Raw genomic sequence first — 21,218 nt, forward strand, 5'->3', positions numbered from 1 at the left:
GAACCCCTCATTGCGTGATCTACCAAATATCCCATACTGCAACAAACCACTCACCACGTAAAGGCACTCACTCACAACTCAGCAACCATCATCAAAATGCCCTCCCAAGACTTCACCCAAATCCCCATCATCGATATCTCATCACCCACCCCCCAAACCCTCTCTAATCTCCACACCGCCCTCACAGACGTTGGCTTCCTCTACATCTCCAACCACTCCGTCCCCACCTCCACGATAACATCCCTCATCAACATCCTGCCAGACCTCTTTTCCCTTCCCCCAGAAGCAAAACAAGAAATCGCCCTAGAAAATTCACCGCACTTTTTAGGATATAGCGCTGCTGGGACGGAAACTACAGCTGGGAAATCTGATCTGAGAGAACAGGTTGAGCTTGCGACAGAGCTTGAGAGAGCGCCTGATGGGGCGCCGCTGTACGATGGGTTGAGGGGACCGAATCAATGGCCGTCTGGTCTTCCCGAGCTGAAGGGTGTTGTTACGCGGTATATCGATGAGCTTACACTGCTAGGGGAACGCTTTTTGAGACTTGTTGCGCGAGCTCTTGATCTTCCGGATGACATCTTCTTCTCGTACCTATCCGACCAACATCGTCTCAAATTGGTTCACTACCCTGCATCAGCAACCTCATCCCAAGGCGTCGGCCCTCACAAAGACTCCTCAGGATGGTGGACCTTTCTCCTCCAAGCATCCCCCCAAGTAAACGGCCTCCAAGTCCTCAACAAATCGGGCTCATGGATCGACGTCCCCGCCATCCCGGACACTTTCGTCGTCAACATCGGCCAAGCATTCGAAGTCGTCACCAACGGCGTATGCAAAGCGACAACACACCGCGTACTATCCCCCCCCAAAGAAAGATTCAGCGTTCCGTTCTTTCAAGGTGTGCGACGTGATTTGACGAGGGAGGAGGCGATGACTTCGTTGAAGGAGCATTTTGACCGGTGGGGAAAAGGTAAGGAGGCGGGTGAGGCCGGGGCGGTGGATAATCCGTTTGTGAAGGGGTTGTACGATACTTGGGGGGAGACGCAGTTGAGGACGAAGGTTAGGAGTCATAGGGAGATTGGGAGGAGGTTTTATGGGGAGGTTTATGAGAGGTATATTGAGGATTCGTGATGACGTGGGGTTGTGAGGAAGTGTCCGAGAACTTTCCGCGAGGGTATAAATCTCCGAGACATCGTCACTCCGATCAAATGCTTCAATTTTACTCTCTATCAATTAATGATTCATAGTATATTAGGATGGCACTCGAATTACCCGCGCGACAGACGTTTACAGCCCGCAGCGGCAATGTATACTCATATATCTCCATCCCTCCAACCTCCCAATCCACAACCCTTCTCTTTCTCCATGGCTTCCCATCAACCCTCACAGACTGGATCCATCAAATTCAGCACTTCTCATCCCAAGGATACGGCATCGTGGCCCCTGATCTGCTGGGCTACGGCGAGAGTAGCAAGCCAACAGATGCAAACGCGTACCGTCTCAAGCCGATGAGCGATGAGGTCATCCAACTTCTCGACCATTTGGACCTAAAGACCCTCGTGGGAATCGGCCATGATTTCGGCGCGACGCTTTTATCGAGAATGGCAGCTTATTACCCTTCGCGCTGGGAAGCTCTCGTATTCCTAGCCGTCGGACCACCGAAGCTGGGGACGCCGTTCGATGTCGACATGATCAATACCATGACCAAGCAGTTTCTGGGATACGAGATGCTCGGATATATCCCATGGCTAGCCGATTACAGATCGCAGGAAATTCTCGAGAAGAACGCTGAAGCGGCGATGAGTCTGATATTTTGTCGCGATCGGGAAGAGTGGGAGGCGTGGTTTCATCCTCTTGGCAAGATGGAGGAGTTTGTGCGCGAAGACCGCAGACTTCCCATCGCATCGTGGTACACCGAAGATCTGCAAAAAGCGCATCTCAAGGCATTCGGTTCGACTGATGGGTATAAAGGCGTGTGTCGCTGGTATCGCATGTGGAAAGATAACCTCTTCGCCCCTGATGAACAAGGCTACCAAGACTTTCACATCACGCAACCCGTTCTCTTCATCGTCCCAGCAGAGCCCGAGCAATCCGCCGCTCAACAGCAGCAAATGGTTTCATCCTGGGCACCTCATCTCAAAACCGTCAAGCTGAACACCAGCCACTGGATCCATATCCAAGCTCCCACCGAAACCAACACCACAATCCAAAACTTCCTCACCTTACGCAGGGAGACTTAGCTGTTCAGGTCTCAACCAATCAAACGTATCCAAAAGATCAAAGTTAAAGTCCAACTGCGTCGGAATGTCCCAGTCCAGCGTATCCAGCGCTCCTCCACCTGCAATAGGGGCATTGAGGTTGTGGTCTAGTACACCCTGTATCACAGCTTTGCAGTCTGCGCAGAGATCGGCGTTGGGGGCGGGAGGTCGGACCCAGTCGAGGAATCCGATGAGAAGACTGAGTTTTTGGATTATGGCGGAGCGGCTGAGTTTGGGGCAGTCGGGATGGGTGCCGCGAAATGTTGGGCGGAGGAGTTCGAGACAGAGGATACCGCCTCCTGGGGCGGCAAAGGCCATGAGCTGGAGGTGTTAGAGATACAGAGGAGTGTAGATGTGGATTTGACTTACGAGCCATTCGAAATCTCGTCTCATGCCGGAGAAGCGATCTTGGTGTGTCCAGAAGAGAAGTGTCAAGGTGACCATCTCAAAGCTAATCGGTAGTAACCGGTTCTCGTCAATGTGGCCGAGACGGAGTAACAGCCTCTCTACAAAGAAGAGATTCTGCATGTGTTCTAGTCGAATAAGAATTCTTGAGTATACTTTCTGGACATCACAGTCTGGATCGTCGAGTTCGTCGGGTCGATGGATGAGATTGGCTGGGAAGCTCTCATACGTCCTCTCAGCGCGGGCCTTGATCTCACTACCCTTGTTAGCAAAGCACCTAAAGATATGAGAGTGACGTACGTTAGGCTCTCAAAAGTGATTTTGACGCTATTAGCAAGCGCAATCTCAAGAAGCTCATCCTTAATGTATGCAATCTGCGACCGCGCCCTGACCATAGACGACCCCTTCAGATCACCCACGTGGCGAAACCCATTGGAATCGAGCTCTTGCACCGCATGACGTATGGTAGCTTGATCAGATTCGAGGCACAAGTCTGTCAGGTCGAGTGGTAGAGGGGATGAGAAGAAGCGGCGACTGAGAAGCGGCGGACGGCCTGTGAAGGAGACGAGGACTTTGTCGATGTTGAAGACGCGGGCGGTGATGCGACGTCTGTGTTCGGAGCAGAGAGAGGGCATGTAGTTTGTGTCTTCTGATCCGACGTGTCGACCAAGGAATGTGAGGAGTGCGACGGTCTCTGCAAAGTAACGCCAGCACGTCAAACCTGCGATTGTTAGCGAGATCCAACTCATGGGATGAACGTCAACTCACCTGCATCGCCTGAGACGAGAGACTCAGTGGTGACTCGCCGGTAGCAAAGATACAGCATAATGTCATTCCCAGGTGTGAAATGTCGAGCCAGCTCAATGCAATATCCCAAACACTTCACCACAACAGGGGCATCGAAACTCGGCGAGCCATCCCAATACGTCCAGATCAACCCAACCGACTCCCATCGGATATTACTCCCCGTGAACTGATCAGTCCAAGCCTTTGCATTTGAATGCTCATCGCGCCAAGGCCTCGCCGTGTTATTGCTTATATGACGCGCCACCACATCCAGGTCCGCATCATCTCGTGAAGAGAGATACCGCCCCCAGTCTTTATGAAGCGTGTCGATAATCTCCTGAATCGCTCTAAAGATCCATCCGTCTGTGAGACAATGAAGTCTATGCGCCATAACATCATGTTGAGATTGAGGTAAACACCGAAGAACATAGAGACTCATCTCCCTCAAGTGAGCCGGGAGGTCAATCACACTTCTACCCCTCGGCGCCCTCGGCTCAACAACCTCGACCGGAGGCCCGTGGACGAGCGAGAGGCTATTGCGCGTTTCTTCAAAGACAGCATTGTGACTGGTGAAGCCGAGATAACCAGGAGCCACGGCAGGTGAAGGCGTCGAGTCAGTGCTCGGTGCAGGTTGAGGTTCGGTGCGGACGGGGGACCGAAGCCGTTGCTTCTTGACCGTGGCGCCCGAAACGGTGTAGATGCACGTCTCGTTCCGCTTTCTGCAGCGTGAACAGGTTGGCTGGCCGTGGTCGCAGGCTACTTTCCGCGCTCGACATGGATCGCAGGCCTGGGGGCGACCGTTTAGGCGTAGGAGGAGAGGGGCCGTTGACATGGCGCCATTGAATTGCTGATGAATCCGATGATGATAAATCTTAAAATCCTCGGCTTGGACGTTGTCTTCGGCTTGAGATATCGGCCTCAAAATTTGTGTGTGTTGCGTTTGATGTTTCGCGGTTGGGGAACAAAGTGTCTAGCGTGGAGTTCGGCCTGACAATACAGGACTCGGCTTGACTTGGTGGACTCGGGCTGAGACTCGTGGACTCGGCTTGACAATGAGTGGCTTCGGCTTGGACTCGAGGGACTCGGCTCGAGAATAATGGAGAGTCGAGGTCGGTACCCACTTGGTTCAGCTCGGCTTACAGGGGTTTATACTACTTTTGGCACGCCGAGTGGTGATGCAGAGTGCGGAATGTGTCACTCGGAGTCGGATCGAAAGCCTTCAATCATGCAGGGCTGACAAGATGTGATCCATTTCAAGGGCGCTGAGATGTCATTTTTTAACGTTTGTGACTCAATCGGTTGATGGTGTGTAGACTCTATCTCGAGTATAAGTAGAAGCTGTGTCCCCGAGATTTGAGGCATCAGATCAAGATACATCAGCATCATTACAGTTTACAGTCTACAAGACATTTGCACTACACTCAAAGAAGCACTCTACACTACACTACACACACTTACAAAGCAACACACAACACACAACACCTCCACAATGTCGAACCCTACATACAAGAACGCCAACGTCTCTGAGACAACTCTTGTTGACACAACAAAGCCTTCAACAAGTACCAAGCCTGGTATGTCTCACTCACATTCCCTCAATCACTTTCACTAACAAAACAGGTCTTGAAACAGCACCCTATAAACCTTCACTCAAGGAAAAGATCCAGAGGAAGCTCGCCGGATCAGTCGACCCTACAAAAAAGCCAGCCGACCCCTACAAGTCATGGGAAGCTCGATCAGGTCAGCAAGACAACCACTTTAACCCAAATGCCGAAGCTAATGCGTTCTTAGTAGCACTGCTCTAAATGGACCGAGACATGACACCGTGAATTTTGGCTAGAGATTTGGACGTATGGGAGCACGCTATGATTACACTTGACTTTTTCTTTTGCTGGATGGAGATATCCCTGTATCAGAATGAACTGATCTGTCGCTTTTGCCTTGTGGTCTAATATAATACAACACGCTGGTGCTTATTCCCATTCCTTCGGTCCCAACGTCAGCCCCAACCCAACCCGTAAAGGTAAGCCCATGCCATGACTGCCGCGCAATGTCGGCAGATGCGGGCGTATATAACCCAACTCCCAGTAGCGTAATCGGAAGTGTCGGGGTAAGATAAGCGCGCTGGGATCCGATTTCTCACATTCACTTCGAGTCCGAGACATCCTTTCTCTTGGAGACCTCCCACTCCGCGCGGGTGACCTCGCCGCGAGTGTAGATGTCGCTGACATTGGTCCAGAAGTGCACACGGCTCTCAAAATGGTGCTGCGCGATGGCGGCGATCTCTTTTATGGTGTCGATGACGCTTGCGTCGAAGACGCTCGAGCTGCGCAGGCTGAAGAACAGGTCGCAGTTGTTGGGGTCGGCGGGGATGCGCGGGTTGTTGGTGAGCACGAAGTGGACGAAGCGCTTGTCGAGGAATTTGGGGAAATCGGCGTCGCTTGGGAGGATGAGAAGACGGGGTTCTTCGTCGTTTTTATAGACGGCGACAACGTCGTCGAGAAACTCGGCGTAGCGGAGTTTGTTCTCGGGGGTAGGGGAGAGGGCGGGGAAGATGTCGAAGCCGCACTCAAAAGACATGATGAGGATGTGGTTATTGAGGTGAACGAGTGTGTTTATGAAATTAAGATGGAAGAGATGTTGCGATTGAGGGTCGAGATGGAGCTGAGGGAGATGGATGTTGATGGCCGAGGTTGAGCATCAATTCTTTGCGCTCCTGCCTGGCGCTGGCAACTGCGAAGCTGTTTGCTCCAGCATTTATGCACACTCTGCCTTTAGTTTCGAGGCTTAAACAAACATCTCGTTCATTTGATCAAACTCGCGACACTTTGATCTACAAATCTTGTTGCAAAAGATGAACCATAAATTTAACACCTTGAACAAGCTTTCGCATCTTCACAGGACCAGAACAAGACTCAGCGGCCTACATGTGTATCAAGTCAGTGCAATGGCGGAGCTAACCACCATTTTTGCTTGCCTTACTTGCGAATCCTGTGTTGTGTTAAAGTAATCCGCCTTCTTTTTGTTTGCTGGTGAATGACAGCAAATGAAGTTATCACGAAGTGTGTGGATCCCAACTTGGGGCTGCTTGCGAGGTGCACAAACGTATAAACGCACATTCGCAAAGACAGTGGAGGCAAGTCTGATAGAAATGGACGGAGTATTTCTTGAAGTCCACAGGATAAGTAGAGGCTCTTTCTCCATTATTGCAACTTCGCAAGCAATTGCGCCACGACCAAATTTCGGCTCAAATATAGCGATCAATACATCAGCATACATCTTTTACAGGATAAATGGCTAAGTAGATGTGAGATACCGTAATCGAAGCGTTCCCTCCCTCCCTCAATGGACCCGGCCTGCTCCACTAATCAACGGGAGTTCTTGAGTAAGGTAAGGTAAGCTGCAGCTGGATCATCTTGTAGCCTGTGAGTGTGGCTTGTATAGAAACTAGACGGATTGTTGTCGGGTGGCTCTAACGTATGGAACGTGTTGGCAGGATGAAGTCAACAGTAGCACACAACTTTGCTGACACCTCAATGCTACCGACCAGCATCCTTCAGGATCCATGAGCTTAGCCTGAGCGTTACGTCCAAGTCTTAATGATGAAGTCTCGGCTATTTCGTGTAAACAAATATAGGCTTTGACCCCAGGTGCATGCCCGAGCAAGGGGTTCATGCACAGCTTCCCATACCTGTATCTTTAGAGATGTCTTGCTGGGGATCAGCACGGTGATGCTCGGAATTGTGGGGGTTACAGTTGAATACATATTTGACTGATTTAGTTGAGTTTATGTGGATTCAAAGTATTATGCAATTGGGTCTCCTGCATCTCGGACTGGGAAACCATGTTGTAGTGTACGAGTTCTCGCTCTACGCTCCATCTAACGGGACCGTGAGTCTCAGTTCAGAATGGCGTCGACGCCAAGAAGAAGTACGATACTAAGATATCTCGACAACATCAGTTGGTCCCCTCGGGTAAGTAGAGTACTGGTAAAGCACGGTGGAGCTCCAAGAGCACCCCGTCAGGAGTTGCGGTCTCTGTTAACTGGTTTAGTATTGGACGTCAATGGATATGTGAAACACTATACCAACGTAGTAAATTGACATCGTCTAAGGTAAGACTAAGGTCCATCTGTAGCTTGCTATCGTTAGAAGTCTTGAAGGTCAAATTACAAGTTACCGCTTTGTCGGAATATTGATGGAGATGGGGACTTGTGATCAACGGCAACTGAGACATATTTCATGTGTACATGTAGACAACAAGACTACTAGCCAAGCAGAGCTAGAGGTCCAAATTCCACGACGTTATTTTCATCCAGCTCTTCCACCACTGTCTCCATCGCTGTAACCTTAAAGTCCATACTCCTGCATAACTTCCTGACCTCCGCCTCCGCCTCCTTCACATCTGCAAGCGTATAGTATCCCCACTGCTTATTACACCTCATTCTGTGCATCCCATTCCAATACCTAACCCTCTCGCCAAAATACTCCTTCGCAATAACGAATACCTCGAGGACATGAGAAACAGCTACTTCTCGTGGTAAGCCGCCGTTTCCGAAGCTGAGGCAGAAACTCAGGAAGAAGTTGCAGTGTTCAGGATTGGCGGGGATTTTGGGATACTTGGGGAGCGTGAAGTAGTAGAAGGCTGTGTCAGCGTCGGTTATAAGGAGCGGTTTGGATGTGGAGGGATGGGTTCGTGACGAGAATGTTGTTCTGAGGCGGGCGAGGAAGAGGGCGTAGAGGGATTGGTAGGATGGTGTTGGGGGGAGAGGAGGGTAGATGCTGAAGCCGCATTCAAACTCGACGGTCATTTTGGTAGCTGGGATTATGTTGTTAGTTATACTGCTGATGTCTATAAGTAGAACGCTTACTGGTTTCGCTGTAACCGCGACGGCCAACGGCTGTACTTCAAGCTGTAGATGGAGACTCGATGGACGAGACGGAACAGGGGGTCACTGGCATCGCAAACTAGAAGGATCCCAGGACTTATAGAACAACTTTCGAGGTTACTGTTTTCGACATTGTCTGTCTGTATAACGTGATGTGCCCGCTGTCAGGTTATTGCAAAGCCTACCTCCGCATTCGAGGCTGTTGTCAACCCACGATGTTCTTTGTTCAGCCAAGACGACCATGTGACTTCTTTGAGGTCAGTTGGACATCTCTCACAGCAAAAAAGCAGTGTAATTACAAGTACATATGTAAGGAACCCCGCATTGTGGTTTTTTGACTTGTTGCGTGATCGTGACAGAGTTCGTGAAACAAACTTAACATAGCAACAAGCCCATCCACCATATTAATTTTAAGCCTCCCGACAGTCCAGCCATTGACATCGCAACGCAACACGTAATGAAAAGCTTCCCCCTTCTATGCCACCTAATAAGCCCTAGGAAGCACCATCGCTCTCCAAATCTGGACGGGTCGGCCGAAAAAGCCTTGATACGTCCATCATCTCATGTGGCCGACAATTTCTCGAGCTATGCCCTCGAAGGTCCAAACGTAAAGATGAGGCTTGATGTACTCTTTACCTACGGGAGGACTGTGGATGGGGTCAAAACTGCGAGGGTCAAGTGACAGGAGGGTTCCAGAGGGTGTCATGAAGTTCTAGGCTTGAGGAGGACTCTTCTGCCGGCCGTGTCGACTACTATTTCCAAGTTCTGTGTGAAAAGATCGGTATATTTGATGATGCAATGCGCATCTAAAAGAGGCTATAGGAGAAGTTGCAGGGTGTTGAACCTAATACTACGGCGTCGGGGCCTGCGGGGGAGGTGAGTTGGAGTATGTGTGCTCCTTCGTTGTTTGCCGCGCCCGTAACAAGAGTCTTGAAGCTCAGGTTGTCCTTTGCCCATGGTGCTGTCTCTAGAAGACTTGCATTCAGGGGAGAAAATGCCATACCGTGGAGCCACTCAAAGGACAGCTACACTCTTGGCCCACGATAGCTTCCTCGGTTTGGGGGCAACTTCATGTTCGAGAGCAACAGCTACTGCACCTACGAGTGGTACCCACCAGAGCATAGACCTCAGCTCTGGACTCAAGTTTCGGGCCCCCTTCAACACACGAGCAAAATTCGGGAGGAATCGTCTCGCTCCAGGTTGATTCATCCGATGTAACAGTAGAAGCATGTATCCTAACAAGACCATTTATTCCCGGAAAGGGTACATCTTTGTTTAGCGTCAGCGAAAACGGTGGAGGCGAAATACCCAGACCTCGGTCTTGGAAGACCTGATACGTATTGCGTGCATTAGATCAGATCAGATGACGTTTTAATCTGATAAGATCATCTCGGTGAGCGATTTTCACGGACCCGTTGTTATGAGAAAAGCAGCCAATTAGACATGTAAGCGATGACAGGTTAAAATCAAGGGTCCCCACGAGTTCAGGGCCGGTGCCGGACATGACGATGCCGAGGTTGTACTGTAAATGTTATACAATAATCTCAGGCACGAGCATGCTTTGTAACTAATTGTATTGTGTAGATCTTTGAAGGGTTAAAAAAGATACACGTGTAAAGGACCTATCAGTAAATGCCATATCAAACTGCATGCATTTGCCTCGCAGGGCATCTCAACGACATTGGACGGTTCTTCACCCCACCATCAAGCCCCGAATTTGGTGATAGGCACATCTAGCCCACTTGAGTGAGTGGCTCCCGCATGGACGCGGCCCAAATCAAGACGAGGCCCATGGTTATATAAGTACCTTACCTACCCAATTCGCTGCCACAAAAAAACCTGTTCTGATCACACAGAATTTACCGCAGCATGACTCTTTTCATTAATGGCAAGATCCTCTCGAGGACTGTCGCCAGTTTGGCCGACGAACCCACCTTTGCTGAGAGCATGTACATAAAAGACGGCATCATTCAAGCCGTCGGCACAAAGGATGATGTGCAGGCCAAAGTCACGGGGGATGATGTTGTCACGCAGGATCTCGGCGGGAAGACGGTTCTGCCGGGGTTTGTAGATGGGCATATGCATCTTTTGCTACTGGGCCAGTCGTTGAGAAAGATTGCGCTGGAGGGGTGTAAGAATCTGGAGGATATTCTTCACGAGCTGCGCACGTATGCAAAGGCGAATCCGGATGTCCCGCGGATCATGGCCAAGGGGTGGATGCACTCTATGACGCCAGATGGCGTGACGGCCAAGATTCTGGATGAGATTGACGAGAGGCCGATTTATGTTGATACAAAGGACATGCACTCGACATGGTGCAACTCAGCGGGCTTGAAGGAGATGAAAGTCGCTGATCTGGAGGATCCGCCGGGCGGTATCATCGAGAGGGATGAGAACGGTAAACCATCCGGTGTTCTTAGCGAAGCGTCCATTCTGTCGATTGTCTGGCCGACACTTGCGCAGCTTGCGTCGAATGAGGAGCGGATTGAGTGTATGCTCGCTGCGTTCAAAGCGTACCATGCATCAGGATACACGGGGATCATCGAGATGGCGATGGATGAGTACAGCTGGGAGAGTCTCGTTGAGCTGAAGAGCAGACATCCCGACGTGGCGATGCGTGTAACAGCGTATTGGATCGTCAAGCCTGCTGATACAGTTGAAGAGCGCACACGACAAGTCGACAGGGCGATCGAACTTGCGAAGCAGTATAGTCTCGAGACATCGCCTGACCTTCGCATCGCGGGCATCAAGATCATCTGCGACGGCATCATCGACGCCTGCACGGCATACCTCTCAGAACCATACTCCTCAGTCGCATCACCGCCCCCGTTCTGGTCAAGAGAGGATCTTGAACCTGTTGTCAAACAGGCCGCCGATGCAGGAATCCAAATAGCCCTTCATGCCATCGGTGACGCGGCGATCCATATGGCGGTCGACATGCTCGAGAAGTACGGCAAGCCAGGTTCCCGACACCGAATCGAACATCTCGAGGTCTCATCCCCCGAAGACGCAAAACGTCTCGGCAAACTAGGCCTCACAGCATCCATCCAGCCCGTCCACGCCGACCCAGCCATCCTGCGCGCATGGCCACGTCTCATCGGCGAACGTCGCGACCGCGCCTTCGCATACCGTGAATTCGCCGACTCAGGCGCCCTCCTCGCCCTCGGCAGCGACAGTCCCACGGCGCCTTGGAACCCTCTACACAACGTGTACGTAGCAGCGACACGACGCTCGGCGAGGGAGCCGGAGTGTGAGGAGGTGGTGAATGAGCATTTCAAGCTGGGAGTCTGCGAGGCTGTTGTTGCGGGATCGCAGGGCGCGGCCAAGAGTGTTTTTCAGGATGGGAGGGTTGGGTCGTTGGAGGTGGGTAAGTTTGCGGATCTGGTTGTGGCGGATATGGAGTGGGATAGTAGGACGTTGTTGAAGGCGGAGATTAGGGAGACGTGGTTTGCTGGGAAGAGGGTTTGGAGTCTTGGGGGTTGATTGATGGGTTGGGAGCGTGGTGTTGGTGGGTTGAAGTTGAGGTTTGGGATGGAATGGGAGTACAAAATGAGATAGACAATGCAATGGGTGATCTTTGAGACTGTTTGGCGAATTGAGTACGGTGAGAGCTGACCCTCTAGCTACCTGTTCCCGTCATGTTACATCGAATATTGATGTAAATGTCCAATGTTCAATGTTCAACTATGTTCACGCATCTTCTCCCCATCTCCATCTCAGATCCAACACCATTCTCTCACTTCCTCAGTCAATGACGCACTCACCTTATCCCTATCACCACAATCATCTGCCCACTTCCTCGTCTATCAGATATACAACACGTCAAGTTTATCTCTCTTCCCACGATATCTCCAAACCTAACATCCTATCTCCTCTCGCTCCCAATTCTAGCCTCCGCTTTCTCCACCGCCCTCTTTTTTTCCGCGGGAAAACATCTCCCATCCCAGCCAACGCCAACTCCATCAGCTCATTCCCCCGCATCCCAGTTTTCTTTTAGTTAACCTACCTATCTCAGAACAGTGGATGCACTGAGGAACACCCCCTGGCTAGCGGTATCTCAGTACCTCCACTCAACTTATCGCAACTCCACTGATACCCCGGATCATGAATCGTATAATCGCCCCCGGGTTCAAAAAGGGCGCTGCGTCGCTGCTGTTTCCGCTCAGCAGGACGAGACCCATCTCCTCTCTGATCACAAATTGCAATATTCATCATGGCGGACACAAAGAACGACATCGAGGTGGACAAGAAGATCATCCCCCTTGACCACGACGACGTCGAGGCTGATATCAAGAACGGCACCGTCACTGACCTCGACGAGGCAGAGTTGTTCCTCCAGCAACATGGCATTGCTCACTCCCGCCTCAGCGAGCTCATGGCCGATGAAGATGCCCTCAAGAAACTCCGCAAGAAAGTCGACTGGTCTCTCATGCCGCTCCTATGCGGAACATATCTCCTCCAATATGTCGATAAGCAAGCCCTCGGCTACTCAGCTGTTTTCGATCTCTTCTCGACAACTGGCATGACCTCAGATGAATACTCCTGGATGGCGTCCATCTTTTACTTTGCGTACCTTGTCGCAGAGTGGCCTGCCTCGTACCTCGCGCAGCGTCTACCAACAGGCACCATCGTCAGCACGTTCGTCATCACCTGGGGCTCTATTCTCTGCCTCACAGCCGCTTGCCAGAACTTCGCTGGTCTAGCAGTCTGTCGATTCCTCCTCGGCGCCTTTGAAGCTGTCATCACACCTGCGTTTATGCTCATCGTCTCGCAATGGTTTCGTCGTGAGACACAGCCTGCGCGCGCAGGTCTGTTCTACTGCTTCAACGGCTTCGGCGCCATGTTTGGCGGTATTCTATTCTACGGCGTCGGCCAGGCAAAGGGGTGGGATGTCTGGCGGACCATCTACGTGCTCTGCGGTGGACTGACGATCTGCTGGGGTGTAATCCTATTCTTCTTTCTTCCCAACAACATCCTCACTGCGAAGAGATTCAGTGTTGAGGAGCGTGCAATGCTGATTGCCCAGAGCGCGAGGAACAAGACGGGTGTGTTTAACAGGAAGATCAAGTGGAATCAGATCAGGGAGGTCTTTGTGGACTCGCAGATCTGGTTGTTGTTCTTCTTTACGCTGTTGAACGAGGTCATCAACGGAGGTATCGCGAACTTCTCCAAGTTGATCGTCAAGGGCTTCACGCATGATGCGCTGTTGACGACGGCGTATGGTATTCCATACGGTGCTTGCAACGCCATCTTTATGTTTACGGGACCGTATGTGGCGTCCAAGTTCAAGAACGTGAGGACGATCGTCATGTGTGTTTGGCTTCTGCCCACGCTTATTGCTGTCACCTTGTTCTGGCAACTTCCTCGCTCCAACAAGGGCGGTCTCCTCGCTGGTTACTACATGGTATGTCCCCAACCCCTCTCGATCTGGACCTTTCTAACTGTTTAGTGCGCTTCCTTCGTTGGTGCCCTCATCGTCGCTCTTCAAATGCCCGCCTCAAACGTCGGCGGCTACACGAAGCGAACCACCGCCACAGCCTTCGTATTCCTCGCATACTGCATCGGCAACATCATCGGTCCCCACGGCTTCATTGGTTCCGAAGCACCAATCTACCAAACTGGCTGCAAGCTTATCATAGGATGTGTAGCAGGCCAAGTTGTCATTGCGATCGCTCTTCGCTTCGTGCTCATCCGTCGAAACCGTCTTCGTGACGCTCAAGGCCCTGTTGTGGAGGATGAGAATGCCGTGTTGCAGGATCTCACTGACTTTGAGAACCCCAACTTCCGATACTCTTACTAGTTATGGGAGATGTTTATGATGTCATGAGTGTTTGTTTAGTTAGTGTTGGTTAGAGTCAATTGAAGCTTTGGTCTTGGACCCTGTATACCCCGGATTCGGTGATGACTCGGGAACCTGTGCGTGAAATCTGGGGTATTCCACTTTGACGCTGGTTTTACGTAAAGGAATTAATATGATCAGATGGTCATGCACGATGCTAGGTATTGATCCCGGGATTTCTTGGCAAGACGGGGTAGACATGGGTCAGTCGAGGCGATGTCTGTTTCTCCGGGCACAACATCATCACTTGATCTACGGAGTCATGTACTCTGAATCAACATTTTAGTGCCATTCATTGTATTACCTAGTCCTCCCACTTGGACGAAACCCTCCACCAAAACTCACACTGATCATCTCCCCACGTAAACTCAACCAACTCAGCTGCCTTCCCAACCCCGGTCCCCCCAGCCCTCTCATCATTCCCCCTCCCAAGCAACATCGTCTTTCCCTTCCCGTCCTCAAAGGGGGTCCACTCCGGTCTATGCGCAAACTTGCCCTTTATAGCATTTGGATCACCCTTTGTGATGAAACTTGTACAATATGCGTGGAACTGGCCAGATACTTCTCTCTGCGCAGGTGAAATCTCACGGACTTCTCGGTTGAACGTCTGATATCGCATTTGATCACCGTGGTTAGCACCAAAGAGGGCGGTCTTGTTAAGGGCCCAGTGGTATAGATATGCGGGTTCGGCGTTGGGGTGGTATGTTGACCAGATTACGGTTTGGCGGACGGGGCATGTATATGCGTAGTGGCCGTATGCTGTCTCGAGGCGCTTATACTGCGACCCCACGCCGGGAATACCACGAGTGTCGAGATGTGGTGAGTCAGGGTTTGTTGAGGGATCAGGATACAGCTTCTCAAGCTCCGCAACTTCAGCCTCTGTGAGATGCGGGAGAAGTTCACGAAAGAAGCCCGTGAAATCCTCAGGTTTGTCGGCTGTTCGGAGAACGTAGAAAGCACCTTCGTTCGCAGCTGAGCCTGTCAAGATGGTAACTCTATGGAACTTGCCAGACTTCCATGCTTCAATAGGTCGTCGTGAAATGACATCTCCGTCAATAACAGGCTGCCATGCCCAACGGATAGAAGGATCTGAACGTCTAAAGACCTCTTTTCCTGCTTTGTCGACAGTCTCCGAGGGAAGTCCGCGAAGACAAGTGAGGATCTTTGGGTCTTTGAGGTTCTTGAAGTGTGAGCATGGTGTCAGGTCGAGAAGTTCCCGGAAGTGCTGGGTGTTGAGCGCCGCGTTTGGAGGATGGACTGCGCGTGCAGTATGAGCTCCTGAGTCCATGATTGCTTTGTGGAAGAGCTTCTTGGGCTGGTTTATGTCCATGATGAGATGCCCAATCTGTAGTCGTTAGCAACAGTTTGAGGTAAAGGGGAGGCCACTTACACCATGAGCTGCAGCACTCAGTCCCATGATGGTAACATCATTAGGATCACCTCCAAACGCAGCAATGTTCTCTTGAACCCACTCAAGCGCAACATACATGTCCTTCAATCCAAGGTTCAACAGACCCTCGTTGGCGGTTAATTCAGTGTTCAGTCCACCGAATACGCCAATGCGATATTGCATGCTAACAGCAATATACGGCTCTTCTGAGAAAGCAAGCATGGTGTGAGAATTATGCATCCTCGCAGCACCACGATTAAATGCCCCCCCAGGAATTAGAACAGCAACAGGGAGTTTTCCCTTGCTTGGTGTATGGCCCTTCTTACGCCATATGTTGATGGTGAGACAATCCTCTGATTCATAATCTGGACCCAGAATGGGGTCTTTGAGGAAGGGAACGAGTTGTATGCCAGGACATCTTTAACAGTCAGTGTACACTTCAACATGATGCTTTGGAAGCTTACCTTGGTCCTAGATAATAAGCTTCAATCGTCTCATTGCTCTCACCCACAGGCTCAGCATGTCTGAACCGTCGTTCACCAACCGGAGGTACAGCATACGGAATTCCCATGAATCCCTCCAACGGTTCAGGAAACGTCCCATCATCAACAAACTTCCCAATAACAGTCCCCTGCTTAATTCTCACAGAAGGCAACGTCTCCGGTCCAGAACGTCCAAAGATATCAGGATACGCTATAAATGCAGCGGCCAAGAGGACAGGCAATGCAGCCAACCACGCCCACGAACTTCCCTTGCGTTCAGCCATGTTCGATTATGATAACATCTAATCCTGAGCCATGCTACCTACACGATCGTGCTATTTAGATAACAGCCATTGACACTTTTCCGTCGGGCCTAACGTCCAAGTTCCCCGGATTAGTTCCCCGAGACTTTCCTATCTAGATGACTTGCAAGGAACCAAGTGGGAACGCGGATGCACAGAGTTTAGAGCTACGGTTGTCAAATTTGAGACCCGTGCTGATCGGCTGCTAAGCTTGGGCTCCGAGACGATAAGTTATCAAGAGGGGAAGTTGGCCGCGGGAAACTTGCACCCTGGTCAAATGATAGTGGTGGAGTCTGATCTGAAATCCGGGGTAAGCTACATGCATGCAGGGAGCTTTGACAAACGGAACAACGGCAGACTAAGAAACGCTATGTATTCGATGATATCAGAACTATGCTGCTATGAGATGAACTAGACCGACCCACGTATGCTGTCTATCCAAAACGCCAAGATGATGAGATGCCGAGATAACATGCTAAATCACAATTCCACGCTGAGACCATCCCCCTCTACCTTTCCAAGCCCAGATCAGCAACCCAACAGCAACCCACACAGTAACAGTCTCAGCCCAATAAGTCGGAGCATAGCACTGTTCACCATAGCAGAATAGATCGCCGCGCTCTTCACTCCCAGGCGCAGACTTTGAGTTGTTCGCGCCGTTCTGATACGTCGCTGAGTAGACAAGTCCCCAGAATGTAGACCCAGCAGCAGGAAGCATACCGATGATGCCGAAATTCGTAGCAAAGTTCTCTACGCCCCAGATAATTGTGACGATTAGGGGTGTGAGACTGAAGATTGCGCCGTAACCTGCGCCGACGAGGCCTGAGACGAGCCAGAACCGCTCAGCGTGGTTTTGTACAAGGCCGGATGCGAGGATCAAGAGACCGATTGAGAGGAGTGTTGCAAAGAAGGCCATGAAGGCGACGCGGGAGATGGAGAAGCGGTTGCTCACGGCTGAACGAGCATGCGGTGCTTGAACATGCTGTGTCTGGGGATACGGTGCCAGGAGATCTGTCAGAGTACCGATGAAGATACGAGAAGCAGTGTTTGTGACTCCAAAGATGGACACATGTGTCGCAGCTGAAGTGCGATGGCTTCGGGCTTCCATTTCAGGTGGTGTCAGTGTACCAATAATTGTGCCCAGGTTGTTGATGAAAGCCTCGCCTGGTCCAACGATCAGAAGAAACGCCAGAGCAAACGGCCACATGGTGCGATCAGACAGGAACGAACGCGTTTCAGCGTTGAGGACCCAGTTCTTCTTCCACTTTGCATCGTCTTTCGACGGATCAAGTAGCGCTGAGCCCTCTATCTCATCACCCGTCGCACCGTAACTCCTCTCGGACCTGCCGAGTAGAGAGCTTCCATCGAGTAAACCACTCTGCTCCAGCTCCTCGATAGCCTCGTCGATAAGCTCATCCTCATCCACGACACGCAATGTGAATGTGCCCAGCATACCCATGGAAAAGGTCAAGATGGCGAGGAAGAGGAAGAAGCGAAAGACATCCAAGTCGCCCTTGGATCCGTCTGGCCGCGTCTCAGTGAACAGACGAGTTCCCGCTTGACTCAGCCACATGGGACTCAATCCAAAACAAGTAATCGGCGTAGCGAGCGCCAATCCTCGATAACGACCTTTTCCAAAGTTCTTGGCGCAAGATGAGACAGAAGCCATGTAAAGTGCGCATGTCGCGATACCAATGCACACAAACGCAAACATCAAAAACGGAACGGACCAGTCTCCATTGACACGATATCCAGGATGACTGCGATACTCCAGATCCAATTTTCGATAAACACCCGCTGCGATGCCATACCCACTACCGAAGAGGATTCCTCCCCCCAGCGCAAGCGGCTTCAGCCCAACGCGATCGCAGATATACCCGATGAGCGAAATAGGAAGGTACAGCGCTACAGAGCCAGCAATAGCGACGGCGTTGACCTGGAATTGGGTGTAGTGCAGGCGAGACTGGAGAAGAGGCGCGTAGAGGGAGAAGACGACAATGGAGCCGCAGGCGAGGGCTATAATGTTTGCTGCGATGAAGGCGATGAGGCGGAGGGCTTGTTTCTCCTTGTTTCGTCGCGCGCGGGAGGATGAGTCGGAGGACGAGGCGTAGGAGCTGTGTGTGGAGATTTGGTCGGCGTCGAGGCGCGTGTCGTCGGGGGCGGGAGACGACATGATGATGAGGGTGTAGGATGGTTGAGGAGGAAGAGTTTAGGATAGTGTCATGGTTGATATACGGAGTAAATAGATAGAGTTGGTGAATGTGAATCACGTCAGTTGGGACTGGTCCATCGCGATCCCACGTCATGGGTCATGCTCCGAATCGTACCCCACAATTCTGTGCCGAGGTCGGACAAAATTCCGGATCAGTCAGAGCAGAGGCTTATCAATCTTATCAATCTGAAGGACTTGATCACGAGCTTCATCAAGATACCTTCACCTTTGGTTCGTTGAAGAGTGGTTCATGTGTTTCACTGGGTCAGACATGGAGCCAGAAAGCCACACAGTGGATCACAGCTGATTCACAGCCAGTACATTAGAACACATGTCTTGGTCGTACAGTTTGCGAAGCGGACTACCCTAGACAATCACGAGCAATAACTAGGCGGAATGCCAGAAGCCAAGGGGATAGCTAAAAGGACGATGTCTTGCATCTTTGACGTCACTAACCAAGAGAAAGAGATCTCATTAGTTATTTATTATTCTTCTGCTTGTGTGCGTGTTCAAGATTGACCATCATTGCGGCATAAAAAGCTGCGTCACAGTAACCATTAACCAACTTCTAAGGTCAGTTAAAACGTTCCAGCAACACTGTGATACATTTCCCGTGGAACACTAAACTAAAGACTGGGCTAGGCAAAGCATGAAGAATAGTATGTGTGATGAAAATGACCGAAGCTCAACTGAGCCCAAATTGAGTTGAGCTCGAGCGCGCGAGATCTGTGATGTGCATTGAACGCATGGGCGACACTCGAGAACAGTTGCGCCGCATGTTCACCTCACTCACACCTCACAACATCCCTTATTGATGCATATGGCATGGTGGCTTCTATTGAAGTTGGGAGTTTGAAACGGCATGACGAAAGGCCATCGACATCGTCAGCGACGCGGCCATCATCATCAAATCTGGTCATCTTTCGGCACGGCACCAGGTTCTCGAAATGGTCTGTCGTGTCTTGAGTCACCGAAGAAGAGACAATCTACTTCAAAATTTCATGATTTGAAAGATGGCAGTAATCATCTTGAGATCAAGGTCAACTTCAATCCTCTCGGGGCGGGAGGCTTCCGGCAGTCACCACTGATGATAGCTTCGAATCTCGCAAGAGGGCTTCATACAGATTACATGTGGTCGGAGCTGCAGTGAGATCCATAGTCCTTGTTTCGCCGCTTGCTTGTTGCTTGTCACCCGGCGAATTGAACGCGTCGGTAAAGTGAAGGCATGAAGTGTTGAAGTGCTTGTGAGGGCCTGGGTGCTCTTCTAATTTTGGTTGGAACCGTCAGTGCTGGAGATTTAAACACAAAACTGGGCTTCTTAAATTTGGTAGGACGGTATCGCGGTGTATATCATTGCGCGAAGGCTCGTGTGTTCTGTGACCATTCTCCAAGAAGAGTGGCGGCATACGTAGAAGGGGATCCCTGACCCGTAACTGGGTTTTCGGCATCGAGGAGGAGCTGTCGGGCATGGGATATGAGGTAGATGCACTGCTCATGATGAAGGCGGTGATGGATCTGTCCTGCATGCAACCATTAGATGTTGTACAACATGAACCTTTGAGGCACGTACCTTTGCAACAATTCTCTCAAGGCCCATCCTTCGATGCAACAAGAATCGGGACATCGGCTTCGGTGTTGAGACTAAGCCGAATATTCCTTTGTTGACTGACGGGACTTGGTCAGAGGTTCGTGTCGCCTCTGTTCAAACAACAATGGAGAAGGGCAGTCACCGGGAGACGTGGATCAACCTGGCAGACGGTATGCAACACCGTCTCGAATGATTCCGGCCCGAGAAGACGTAGTTACGTGCTGCTGTAGTGCTCGTGGATGTAGAGGGCGCTAAAACGGCGTAGTGAAATGAATCACAACAGAGTGCTGCGAAAACTTCATGTTAGAACCCTCGCAATGTTTCGGTAAAGGCTGTAACAAACCTGATGATATGGAAAAGCATAACAGAAGTGTCACTGATGCAAAATGACAATGAAATGAAGCGATGGGTGTTTCCGCATGTGGAAGAAGGAAGTGTGTAGATCGAGGTTAGCATACCGCATCACAAAACTCGCCGAGATCAATGGGCGAGAGTAACGAAGAAATAATTGAATCAAATGAATGTTTCTTGTTTAGCTACAGACCGCTTGTCCTCACCGATCAACAACCTCTTCGCACACAGATTCAGTTGCTGTCAACATATATCGATATGGAAATGGCCGTACGCGGCACCCGCTTGTCGAATTGGCGTTCAGAGCACCCGGCATCCATATCTTCATCCTTGACGATGGCGCTGTCCTCCTCTTCCATATCCTCATCCTTGACGACGGCGCCGTCGTCCTCATCTCTGACGAACGCGTCACCACCATGTCCATATGCACTTTCTGAAAAAATGCGTGCAAAATGGTTTTGTGGTTTGGTGGCCGTGAGTCGATTTTCTTGTTGCTCATCCTTGATGTCGTTGACGTTCATCATCAGGATCACCGACTTTCAAGTCTTTCTCGCAAACATTGATGTGAGAGCAAACTGACTCCAGGTCGAAGAAAACAGAGGTTTGTGCCTGTGTTGGTGACCGTCTCTTGGGTTGAAGGAGCAAGCGATGTTGACAGCCACTTCCACGTCCCCTCTCTCGCCCTAGCGGTGTTGTTGGCCCTGCCGACCTCACTGCGAA

General features: G+C 50.9%; 11 protein-coding genes across 11 annotated transcripts; 5 read left to right on the forward strand and 6 right to left on the reverse strand.

Annotated features, from left to right (window-relative positions):
- Positions 1-96: 96 nt before the first annotated feature.
- Positions 97-1,128, forward strand: FMAN_00164 (uncharacterized protein; the record flags this gene model as incomplete). Its single annotated transcript, XM_041821981.1, has 1 exon — positions 97-1,128. One exon carries the CDS (start codon positions 97-99, stop codon positions 1,126-1,128), a length of 1,032 nt encoding a protein of 343 aa, XP_041687707.1.
- Positions 1,129-1,253: 125 nt separating this feature from the next.
- Positions 1,254-2,237, forward strand: FMAN_00165 (uncharacterized protein; the record flags this gene model as incomplete). Its single annotated transcript, XM_041821982.1, has 1 exon — positions 1,254-2,237. One exon carries the CDS (start codon positions 1,254-1,256, stop codon positions 2,235-2,237), a length of 984 nt encoding a protein of 327 aa, XP_041687708.1.
- Positions 2,220-4,278, reverse strand: FMAN_00166 (uncharacterized protein; the record flags this gene model as incomplete). The annotated part of the gene is made up of 4 exons (XM_041821983.1): positions 2,220-2,576; positions 2,625-2,916; positions 2,961-3,381; positions 3,429-4,278. The coding sequence occupies 4 exons, from the start codon at positions 4,276-4,278 to the stop codon at positions 2,220-2,222; spliced, it is 1,920 nt and encodes a 639-aa protein (XP_041687709.1).
- Positions 4,279-4,935: 657 nt separating this feature from the next.
- Positions 4,936-5,251, forward strand: FMAN_00167 (uncharacterized protein; the record flags this gene model as incomplete). The annotated part of the gene is made up of 2 exons (XM_041821984.1): positions 4,936-5,020; positions 5,067-5,251. The coding sequence occupies 2 exons, from the start codon at positions 4,936-4,938 to the stop codon at positions 5,249-5,251; spliced, it is 270 nt and encodes an 89-aa protein (XP_041687710.1).
- Positions 5,252-5,591: 340 nt separating this feature from the next.
- FMAN_00168 (uncharacterized protein) lies at positions 5,592-6,026 on the reverse strand (the record flags this gene model as incomplete). Its single annotated transcript, XM_041821985.1, has 1 exon — positions 5,592-6,026. The coding sequence occupies one exon, from the start codon at positions 6,024-6,026 to the stop codon at positions 5,592-5,594; it is 435 nt and encodes a 144-aa protein (XP_041687711.1).
- A 1,687-nt stretch (positions 6,027-7,713) lies between these two features.
- FMAN_00169 (uncharacterized protein) lies at positions 7,714-8,256 on the reverse strand (the record flags this gene model as incomplete). Its single annotated transcript, XM_041821986.1, has 1 exon — positions 7,714-8,256. The coding sequence occupies one exon, from the start codon at positions 8,254-8,256 to the stop codon at positions 7,714-7,716; it is 543 nt and encodes a 180-aa protein (XP_041687712.1).
- Positions 8,257-10,203: 1,947 nt separating this feature from the next.
- Positions 10,204-11,817, forward strand: FMAN_00170 (uncharacterized protein; the record flags this gene model as incomplete). Its single annotated transcript, XM_041821987.1, has 1 exon — positions 10,204-11,817. One exon carries the CDS (start codon positions 10,204-10,206, stop codon positions 11,815-11,817), a length of 1,614 nt encoding a protein of 537 aa, XP_041687713.1.
- A 730-nt stretch (positions 11,818-12,547) lies between these two features.
- On the forward strand, positions 12,548-14,134 carry FMAN_00171 (uncharacterized protein; the record flags this gene model as incomplete). Its single annotated transcript, XM_041821988.1, has 2 exons — positions 12,548-13,738; positions 13,784-14,134. The coding sequence occupies 2 exons, from the start codon at positions 12,548-12,550 to the stop codon at positions 14,132-14,134; spliced, it is 1,542 nt and encodes a 513-aa protein (XP_041687714.1).
- A 343-nt stretch (positions 14,135-14,477) lies between these two features.
- FMAN_00172 (uncharacterized protein) lies at positions 14,478-16,329 on the reverse strand (the record flags this gene model as incomplete). The annotated part of the gene is made up of 3 exons (XM_041821990.1): positions 14,478-15,518; positions 15,564-15,981; positions 16,028-16,329. 3 exons carry the CDS (start codon positions 16,327-16,329, stop codon positions 14,478-14,480), a joined length of 1,761 nt encoding a protein of 586 aa, XP_041687715.1.
- Positions 16,330-16,822: 493 nt separating this feature from the next.
- On the reverse strand, positions 16,823-18,520 carry FMAN_00173 (putative transporter MCH1; the record flags this gene model as incomplete). Its single annotated transcript, XM_041821991.1, has 1 exon — positions 16,823-18,520. The coding sequence occupies one exon, from the start codon at positions 18,518-18,520 to the stop codon at positions 16,823-16,825; it is 1,698 nt and encodes a 565-aa protein (XP_041687716.1).
- Positions 18,521-19,842: 1,322 nt separating this feature from the next.
- Positions 19,843-20,183, reverse strand: FMAN_00174 (uncharacterized protein; the record flags this gene model as incomplete). Its single annotated transcript, XM_041821992.1, has 2 exons — positions 19,843-20,079; positions 20,130-20,183. 2 exons carry the CDS (start codon positions 20,181-20,183, stop codon positions 19,843-19,845), a joined length of 291 nt encoding a protein of 96 aa, XP_041687717.1.
- Between the last annotated feature and the right edge of the window lie 1,035 nt (positions 20,184-21,218).

Source organism: Fusarium mangiferae (genome assembly GCF_900044065.1).
Source record: "Fusarium mangiferae strain MRC7560 genome assembly, contig: FMAN_scaffold013, whole genome shotgun sequence".
Lineage (NCBI taxonomy): Eukaryota > Fungi > Ascomycota > Sordariomycetes > Hypocreales > Nectriaceae > Fusarium > Fusarium mangiferae.